This window comes from Etheostoma cragini, chromosome 1 (genome assembly GCF_013103735.1).
Source record: "Etheostoma cragini isolate CJK2018 chromosome 1, CSU_Ecrag_1.0, whole genome shotgun sequence".
NCBI lineage: Eukaryota > Metazoa > Chordata > Actinopteri > Perciformes > Percidae > Etheostoma > Etheostoma cragini.
The window spans coordinates 32,811,979-32,822,032 of record NC_048407.1 but is presented as its reverse complement, the minus strand read 5'-3'; the positions used below and the strand labels follow the sequence as shown (position 1 = coordinate 32,822,032).

General features: G+C 42.8%; 1 protein-coding gene across 1 annotated transcript; it reads right to left on the bottom strand.

Annotated features, from left to right (window-relative positions):
* Positions 1 to 491: 491 nt before the first annotated feature.
* si:ch211-112g6.4 (SH2 domain-containing protein 7) lies at positions 492 to 9,725 on the bottom strand. Its single transcript, XM_034889096.1, has 6 exons — positions 9,521 to 9,725; positions 7,129 to 7,218; positions 6,867 to 7,032; positions 4,539 to 4,781; positions 925 to 1,563; positions 492 to 602 (listed from the first exon to the last, which is right to left on the bottom strand). The coding sequence occupies exons 1-6, from the start codon at positions 9,673 to 9,675 to the stop codon at positions 492 to 494; spliced, it is 1,404 nt and encodes a 467-aa protein (XP_034744987.1). The 5' UTR covers positions 9,676 to 9,725.
* Between the last annotated feature and the right edge of the window lie 329 nt (positions 9,726 to 10,054).

Below are 10,054 nucleotides of genomic sequence, written 5' to 3'. Positions count from 1 at the left end.
TGAATGTTTCCTGTAGATGTAAAAGCGCTTTGAGCAGTTGTTAAGACTGGAAAAGCGCTCTATAAATACAGCACATTTCGGAGGACTAAGCTTCTCACCCTATCTCTAAGGGAGACTCCATATTTCTCCCTCATGTTGCTCGTCATAACCTCTAAAAACTGTCAAGAAATCTAACCCAAAGTCTTGTTATTATGGACGTTATCTGACGTTTCCAGTGAACGGAAAGCAGTAAATGCAGAAAGTACACGTTATGTTCTTCCTTACAAAGTAAATAATGTCAAACTGACATGTGATGTGACGTGCATTCTCACGTAATATTGTCTCTAGAAGGGTCTTAATCATCTTTTGTTTTTGTTAAAGAAGGAAAAGAAAACCTGATACTCCATACTAACGAATCGCAATACAAAACTAATTGGCACTCATGTATCGTAAAAGAGTCGAATCACGACAAAAGCATATCGTCCCAGCCCAATACTGTGTTCCATTTGTACTCAGAAGTCAGATTTTCTGAGGTCAAAGTGGGAAACACGCCCACCGACCTCGGATTTCCGGACTCGGAGCTCGGACCACATGGATGCCCCGTGCATCACCAGCTGTGAAAGCTGTAGTAACACACAGTTATTAGCACTTAGTGTTGTTTGTGTCTCAGTCTACACAGTCCTGTCCAACTTCCATTTGTGGACAAACTGTTTGCATGCACAATAACCAGCATATTGCATTGTTAACCACTGTTATTGCTAAGAATGGCTAACCTGGCTAGAGCTTACCCACAATGAAGACTCCAACGTGTCTGGAACGCATTCAAAGACATCATTCCCAGCTCCGGCTTCCGGGTTCCCGACGTAAACGCAACGCACTAGCGTGCATACATTTTCGTACTATATCGTACATGTTCATGAGAATGCGATTCATGTTGTGACTTACGTTTTTACCCCAGGTTGACTTGGATTTCTTGGTCTTCACATCCTCCAGCGACTCGTACGTGTTTCCCTGGACGACCACGGCCTCCCCGGGGATCTGCTCATAGGTGTCATCGGGCAGCCCAGCAGGTGTCGCCCTCTTGGGAACCTCGGCATACATGCCGTCCCCCTGCTGAGCTGATCTTCCTCCAGGCACATCCGAGGTGTGGTACAGCGGGTTGGACTTCAACAGATCCCCATCACCACCCTGCTGTTCGGACTCGGAGCTGCTCGGCCGCGGGCCGTCTCTGGGGTCGTGCAGGGAGTAGGTGTGGATGGTGACCCTCTTCAGAAGACTTGGTGAATAAGATGTTTTGAAAGCCGGACTGCCGACCTGGTTCGAGTACTCGTCATCCTCCTCTTCCTCCATGTTGCTGTTGTTGAGTCTTGGAAGAGACCTGCTCCTGCTCTCCACCTGGGTCAGCTCCGGGTACGTGGTCCCCGGGGGACAAAGATTACCTGGATAGCCCGTGGCAGCGGTGTTAAAGCTCTGCGATCTGTTTGGGTCGGTCTGGGTTTCACTCGGGTGTGATTTTGTTTCAGGGAAAGACCCACTCAGGGAGAAGCCCAGAGGAATGCCTCTCTTTGGTACTGAAGGAACCACCTGAAAGACAGGATACCAGGAGAGTAAGAATATGGATGACAAAAACAATCTCTCCTCATGGTCCATTTGTAGCAATGGTATCACATGGTCTTCCTCAGCAGATGGATCACTTTTTGCATTTTAACCCTTGTTGTCTTCACCTCCGGGACCTTCTCGTGTCCCTCGGGTCAAACTGACCCGGGACTTATTTGGTTTTTTAAAACAATTCTGACATAAAAGTTTACGTTATAATCTATAGACAAATATTGTCTTTATCTCAATGTCAAACAGCTGAGATAACATCTATGTTTAGGGAATGCATCAGTCTCTACTAGCACACTATTAAACATGGAAGTGGGGTTTGTTTTTTTGTCGTAAGGTTATAATTCATGTTATAAAATCCTCTATGGAAACAACATAAGTGTCATATCCAATATAATGTTCTGTATTGAGTCAGAAATACATGTTTATCACAGGAAATAAGGAAAGGTCGTTGATTTAAAGGCAAAAAAAATGTAACCATACAAGGGTTAAATGACGGTCTTATTGTAAACAACCAAAAACACCAATGCCCAATACTGTTTGACTTCGCTATGCAGTCATCGTTCTCAGCTCCAAGCCCCCTCGTTCCACTACTGGAAACCTAAATCTTTGAGTTCAATGAGAGTATTTGTGTGAACTTGGAAAGGATCATCTGTTAGTTAATTTGTGTTACTGTGTGACTTTGGTGAATCCTAACCATTTGAAACACAAAAGCCGCACAAATCACAAACTAACGAACCTACAACCAGCAACTCCCGTGTTAAAATGTGAGATTAAGGGAGTTAATGGCTTCAGTTCCCTTTTTGTAAAGGACTGTCTGACAACAAGGTAAAGCACTGAAAATATTCTAAATATAGCATTCAATTACTTATGCATACTAAAATATGTTTTTAGGTGTGTAATGTGTTTTTAGCTGCTGCTCCCGGGCAGAGCAGGACAAAGCTTACTTTCGTGTTGGTTCTCCTGTCTGCTTCTCCAAACTGAGAGCGTGCCGACCACCATCTACTGTAGCTAACACACTAGTCTGTGTATCCATGACGTTCCACTGCTGATATTGCTCCGGTGCCACCGGAAATTCCTGCAGGTGTCTCTCTTTTCGTCTGGATCGCCGTTATATTCCTCTTCCTTTGTATTGGTAGTTTAAACTCCAACTCAAGGACTATGGTTACCTGGTCCTCAGGTCTCTGCAGGGTAAATCCAGACAGCTAGCTAGACTATCTGTCCAATCTGAGGACTATGGTTACCTGGTCCTCAGGTCTCTGCAGGGTAAATCCAGACAGCTGGCTAGACTATCTGTCCAATCTGAGTTTTCTGTTGCATGACTAAAACATGTTGTTTTGGTGGTCCTTTCTGACACCTTCCTGGCACCACCCAACATTGGTTTGAAGAAATTAATCAGAGCATATTTTTCTCCCATCCTGGAATGTTTCGTGGACTAGCCAGACCCTCCTCCGCAGCACTGTGGAGGAAGGTCTGGCAATGCAAGACTAATAACTCTTACTATGGAGAAGTAGCTCAAATAACCACACTTCCAAACATCTGAACTCTCCCTTTAACACATTAGTTTGTGTATGATTGCTCCACTCAGAGTATTTATGTTACTACTTTATTTGACCTATGAACAACTTAAAAAAAGTCATACTAATATCAAATCAGGTTGATTTACTCAAATTAAACTAGGTTGATTTGTTTTAGTCGACGTCAGACTGGCAGGGCACAGTGTTTCCTGTTTTAAATGCAAATGACTGCTCTGTAAATATATCCAATCTCTCCCAAATGACGCAAGCTGACCACTGAACTCTCGGATACAAATCTGTATTTAGAACACCCTTTTTAACATTTTTATTGACCAATTTATTCAGCTGGGTCTCGTGTGTGTGGTTTGGATGTGACTCTCTTTGTATCTGTGTGATGTCATTGTAACGAAGATTTTCATAAACACTAAAATCCAATCTGCAACTGTTGTTTTGACTTTGAAGGAAGACTTTTCAGTAGGTAGAATGTAAAATGCAGAACATTAATTTGTATGAGAGGGGATTCAACACTGTTGTATTACTGTGGTTGCTCTGGGTACTCATGATAGTTCTTGGTCTCAAGACCTCTTTTTAAAGGTCTCGGTTTCGTTTAGGATTTACATTTCAACTTATGTCTTGCTTTGTTTTTTTATGCAAATGTGGATCTTTCACGTCAATTCGAGGATTGCCTATGGTTAGCATTTTCCACATTTTATCGTGTAATGCAGTGTGGGACTCGGTCCTGTCTCTGCCTTGATACTCCCTGGTCTTGGTGATTACTTGGTCTCAGTTTATATCAACGACATTGTAATTTCTGGGATTGTTCAGGGGCTGCCCAAATATCAGGCGGATGTCCGTCCCCTTCCTCTTTCTTCAATTTATGAGGACTACAGTTGACTTCTCCTCAGATCTCTGCAGGGTAAATCCAGACAGCTAGCTGGACTATCTGTCCAATCTGAGGACTATGGTTATCTGGTCCTCAGATCTCTGCAGGGTAAATCCAGACAGCTAGCTAGACTATCTGTCCTATCTGAGTTTCCTGTTTCACGACTGAAGCAACTTTTGAACGTGCACATGTTCCACCCAACAAGTTCCCTCCTGAGGCTATTTTGCAGCGGCTCTGTTACTGGGTCCGGCACCTGGCGCCACCCAAGACTTTTGTGATTGATTTAAAGAAATTTCAATAGACCAGAGCAGGTTTTGTCCCATCCCGGGACGCTGTGGGGACTAGCCAGACCCCCTGGTCACTACTTTTACCTAATTAAGTAAAATATCTCAGTACTTCTTCCAACTCTGCAAAGGTGCCAGGCATTCATACGCCTTGGACTAAATACAACCTTTTGATGAAGAACAGAATTATAAAAGTGTCTTTGTGTGAAGCAGAATACTTACATGATAACACATACATGCATAATTGATGAGTTCTCATTTCCGTCATACCTGTGAGAGGGACATTGTGTCCACAGACACTGCTCCCGTCAGCTTTCTGTTTTGGGATTTAGCTGGCAGTGCAGGCGGCGGAGCTGCAGGAGGCTCACTTTGCTTCTGAATCCTTTGATTGTTGCCCGGGTCGCTGTGCCGATCGTGTTTTTGGTCCCAGAGAGTCCGCAGAGCTTGGACACTCACCCCTGGCTTCTGTTTGTCTTTGAAATTGACCACATCATACAGCTCACCTGTGTTTACCTGAAAATAACCACCGGAGTTATTGTCTCTTTACACAAGGGAGACATGAAGAGGCTGCAGGCACCAGTCCAATTAAAGCAGTGGTGTAGTAATGTGGCTCTCGGATTCAGAAGCTGAGAGTGAAGAAGTGGAGAAAACAGTGTATTTTGTTTTATGTCTGATTTAACCTGTCAAAAATGAAACCTACTGTTATTAAAATGTTATCTGGCCCACTCATCAATTTAGGTTCACAATAAATTTTGGCTTGGGCGCCAAATCAAAAAGATGAAAAAGTGTTTTTCTTGATTTGCTAAATTCTATGATGGCTAAGGAATGTTTTTGCTGACTTTTGTTGGGCTTTATGTCAAAAACAATGCAACAAAAGTGCCCAAAGAAGTGTCAAAACTGTATTAAAAAAAAACAGGATGAAGAATGAGTTCGAAATTTTCAAATGCATTGTTTTGTATCCGTCCTTGCACAATGAGTCTGATCCGTATTTTAAAAATCGGGTGATGGATACAAAACAATACACACAAAAATGTCAGACCTTCAGTGTGCAAGGAACTGTCGGCGCGTCCATATGATACAAGCCTTCTGTGACCATGCACCACACTTGAGTTTCTGGACGCCACAATCTTTAAAACATAGCCACACTGCAAGATACAGAGATGCTGGTGTGAAGATGATAGTCTCAATTAGCTCTGTAGTAACGGACATTCATCAGTATCAAAAGGTTACGCACGTTAGCTTTAAAGGACAATTCCAGTGCAGAATGAACCTAGGGGTTAATAACACGTGTGTACCGAGTCAACCGTTATCTGGGATATGTTTTAATGCTAATCGATTGTGACCAGTTTTTTGTGCAAGCCGCTAATTAGCTTATAACGCTAGTCGGCGGGGTACTTGTAAAGTAAAAAGACATTTTCTAGAAGGTTTCTGTACCGCTAACAAGGCTCAAAATAGCACCAGACATCCATGGCACCATCATGAGGGAGACTACATGTAAACCAACGCTTTGATAACTTTGTAAGTGTACAGAGAGTTTATTAAAAAGAGATTTTATAAAGACAGCAGGCTACCTTTCAGATTACAAGCAGACGCCATATTGGGAAAACGGTATCACAACCAGTCGAACAACAAACGCTGTGTAACCAGTAATCAGTAACATGGCTCCAACACGGCGTTCGACTGCTAATTAAGGGTTTGCGATAAAACTGGTCACATTCGATTAGCATCAAAAACGTATTCCAGAGAACGGTTGACTCTGTGCCAATGTGGTATTAACCCCCAGCTTCATTTTGTGCTGGATTTAGGCTCGTTTGAGATGAGCCAGGTCTGTGCAGAATCGATCACCGGCGATCGGCGCCCGTTGCATGCCGGTTAGATTTGTGTCCGACGGGATCCCGACTCGCTCTGACGTCATGCACACGTGGACAACGGAAATCTCACGAGAGCAAGGCGGCCGCAGGTCTGAGACGCAGGCGGCGCGGTTGCTTTTCACCGACTGCAAGAGCCAGGTGGACCCAGAGCATGCTGGGAAACGCCGGCCTCTCAGCTGATTGAACACCTGATTGGTTTACAATATGATGACGTTTTATATACACTGTTTATTGTTTTTGAATCGGAAGGATTTTAATTGCTATTTGTCTGATTTAAAGACTTATTCTGTACAGAACACGTGTTGTGTGGCTGATAGTGACGTTTAGAAGTCAGAGAGACTAAATCAGTTCAGATCTCGGATCATCTACAGTGTGTTATTAATAAAAATCAGCAACAGATCTCATGCAGAGCACTTTGCCAGCTACTCTGTCATAATTAAAACAACTGGAGACTGTGTACCAGCTGATATGTGGGTCTGATTATATTTTATTAAACCGGAATCGCACCACAGTGTTTTTGTCACTTCCTGTCCAGCCTGAAGGCGGCTGGAATCAGGTGGAAACTGTCCGACTTTACCGCAGACAAACCTCCCCCCCCCCCCCCCCCCCCCCCCCCCCCCCCCCCGACTGCTGCCGCGTGCTCTCGTCCACTTTACAGGCGAGGCGCAGTGTATCTCGAACGAGCCTATTGTCCTTTAACGCTTGCAACAAACAGGCCCCTCCTCACCTCATAACAACTGGAGGTCAGGTATTCTCCAAAGGGCTGGATGGGGCTGACTCTGTGATGCTCTATCAGCTCTGTGAGACTGCCGTACGTCTGGCAGTCTCCCGCTATGACAAACTGGCCCTCTGGATTCTGGGTGATGACAAAATGGCGACACCTGTCGAGGCCCCTTCAGAGGAAAAAAAAAAAAGCATGACCAGTGAGGATTTACAAAAAGCAGTGAAGAGGCAACTGGACAATGTTTATCAGATTTGATTCGTCTCACTTGTAGGACAGGATGTAGCCGATGGCTTTGTCACTGAGGCGGATGAGAAAACAGCCCAGATCTTTATCTCTCAGGAGATCTTCCGTGTCCCTGAGACCGAGACAGGAGCAATCAAACAGTCTAATTAAGTCTAAATTAGATTCAAAGCTAAAGCTGCTGCCATGCCACAAGACCTCTGTTTTCTCTGATGGACTGGACATCTACGGACAACACATTCATTTCATCTGTTACACCCAGGGTCATCAATGCTGTCAAACACATAGATTTTTCCCTCTGCAAACAGCCTTTAGATCTGTTTCCTTAAAGCAAGACTGTCACTTCTGTAATAAGAAACATTCCCTGAAACATTAAATCAAACAAAAGTTGAATCATTTTACTTTAATGCACAATCTCCGGTATCCTGGGTGAAAGTCTTGTGTTGTTTTAACTAAATTACCATCAAAATATTGAGTTGCATAATCACAGAGGTGGAAAAAGTATTTAGATCCTTTCCTTAAGCAAAGGTAGTAATATGCAATATGAAAATACTGTATTGGAAATTTGAAATAATTGAAGGTACTTTTGTATTATTAGCAACAATCAGCAAATTGTCGTTAAAAAATCAAAGTAAAAGTAGCCATCAGGCCTGAGAATGGCCCCCCAGGGGTCTTTTAAATGTATACATCATGTTATTGGAGGATTACTCCATGATGCATTTATGCCGTGTTGTAATGTTACAAAGTACAAATACTTTGCTATCGTACTTAAGTAGAATTTTCTTGATCTTTACTTTGTTAGATTTTCTCTTACTCCACTGCATTTCCCCCTCAGCATCTTAGTTACTCATTACTAATAAAATCAAAACAAATTTGGGTTACACTTCACTTGAAGGTAGATACATAAGAGTGACATGACACTGTCATGAACGTGTCACATGCATAGTAAACAGTCATAAACTTTTATGACATAATGCGTCATGTGTTCTCGACACTGTCATGTCATGACACTGTCGTGTGTGTTCCTGGCAGTGTCATGTGTTCACGGCAGTGTCATGTGTTCATGACAGTGTCATGTGTTCATATCAGTGTCATGTGTTCCTGACAGTGTCATGTGTGTTCATGACAGTGTCATGTGTTCCTGACATTGTCATGTGTTCATGACACTCTCATGTGCTCATATCAGTGTCATGTGTTCCTGACAGTGTCATGTGTTCCTGACAGTGTCATGTGTTCATGGCAGTGTCATGTGTTCATGACAGTGTCATGTGTTCATATCAGTGTCATGTGTTCATGACAGTGTCATGTGTTCATATCAGTGTCATGTGTTCCTGAGTGTGTCATGTGTGTTCATGACAGTGTCATGTGTTCCTGACATTGTCATGTGTTCATGACACTCTCATGTGCTCATATCAGTGTCATGTGTTCCTGACAGTGTCATGTGTTCGTGACAGTGTAATGTCACTCTCATGTAGATACCTTCAAGTAAAGTTTTACCCAAATTTGTTACATAGGAAATAAGCAGTTTGGCGAACCATTGCAGCTAATTTGCCAAGATAATGTACTCTCTATTCCAGTTGGTGATGCTTGTTTATTGCCAGGTCAAAAAAAAAAGAAGAGGAAGAAGCATAATCCCCCCCCTCACCAACGACGGTGGTATAAAAAGATAACACTACACACCTTTTTTTGCCCTAAGGTTAATAATCAAAAAAAATGTACTTTAACTTTTACTTCTATTACTTAATTCAACATCTGATAGATGACTTTTGATACTTCAGTACAGTATCAGATACTTTAAGACTTTTACTCTACTACTCCTTTTTTAGCAATATTCTTACAGATGACTTAAACTTCTTCCAAAGTCATTTTCTGGTAAGATAGTTGTACTTTTACTTAGTCATTGCTTTCAAGTACTTCACACAAGACTGAAATTATGTGTGTGTTCAGCATTTTACTGTTTGTTGAGGTGGATCTACTTCTTGTATGTTGGGTAGTTTAATCCACAGCAGTACATCATACACTGTAGTTTAACTATTAACTAAAGCTCACAAATGAATGACTAAAAAGAACACAATGGCCCTACATCTCTTTAAATTATGATGGAGTAGAAGGAGAAAGTTGCATTAAATAGAATAACTTGATTAAAGAGTCTCACATTTGTACTTAAGTACAGTACTAAAATAAATACGTTTCTAGTAGCAACACAGCCCTGCAACTAACAGATAAACAAACATGGGAGACATAATCTGCAACGTCCTGCACAACTCTATTCAAATATATTTAAATAAAAGGCCCCAACCTGGCAGTGAAGAGCCTACACAGACAAAACAAGTGCAACTTCTACTTTAAAGTCCTAAAGTTCCACCAGAAAACGTCCCTCTGTCACCACACATCCTAAAGTTGGATTCTTTGCTTACTTTCGTGCAGCAAAGCCTTGAAACCAGTCAGGGAAGTTTCCGTCAGGGTTCAGGATGAGCAGCGCCTGAGTCTCAGTGAACCACTTGAGGACCAGCTCCTTCCGGCCCCCCTCCGACGCCCCCGTGTTCAGGTCTACACCCGACATCTTCTCCATCGTCACGGATCTGTCAGGAGCCGTCAGAGCCGGAGATGCACACGCTGTCCGCTCACACACCTCTCTAAAGGAAGCCCAGGTGCCTCATTTGACTATTTGCGTTGGCCTTCCTTCTCATCTGAATAGTAGTATTGTTTCTGTTTATCTGCCAAAAACTCCTTTCATTGGGCCGCCAATGTCATTTTCCTATCTGTGTTCCTTATCCCAGATCCCAGAACTTTAACAGCTTGATCACACAGTAATTCATAATTTAGTTTGTTTTGATTTTATTTGACAAACTAGTTTTTCTACTGTATGGGGGCGGGTTGTGTCTGTGTGTGTATGTGTGTGTGTGTGCGGGTGTGTGTGTGTGTGTGTGTGTGCAGGCGTCTGTGTGCGG

Coding starts and splice junctions, on each gene's coding strand:
- si:ch211-112g6.4 (XM_034889096.1), bottom strand. CDS start 9,675: ATGGAGAAGATGTCGGGTGTAGACCTGAACACGGGGGCGTCGGAGGGG. Junction 7,033..7,128: donor GGCTACATCCTGTCCTACAA/GTGAGACGAATC, acceptor TTTCCTCTGAAG/GGGCCTCGACAGGTGTCGCC. Junction 1,564..4,538: donor ACACAATGTCCCTCTCACAG/GTATGACGGAAA, acceptor CCTGTCTTTCAG/GTGGTTCCTTCAGTACCAAA.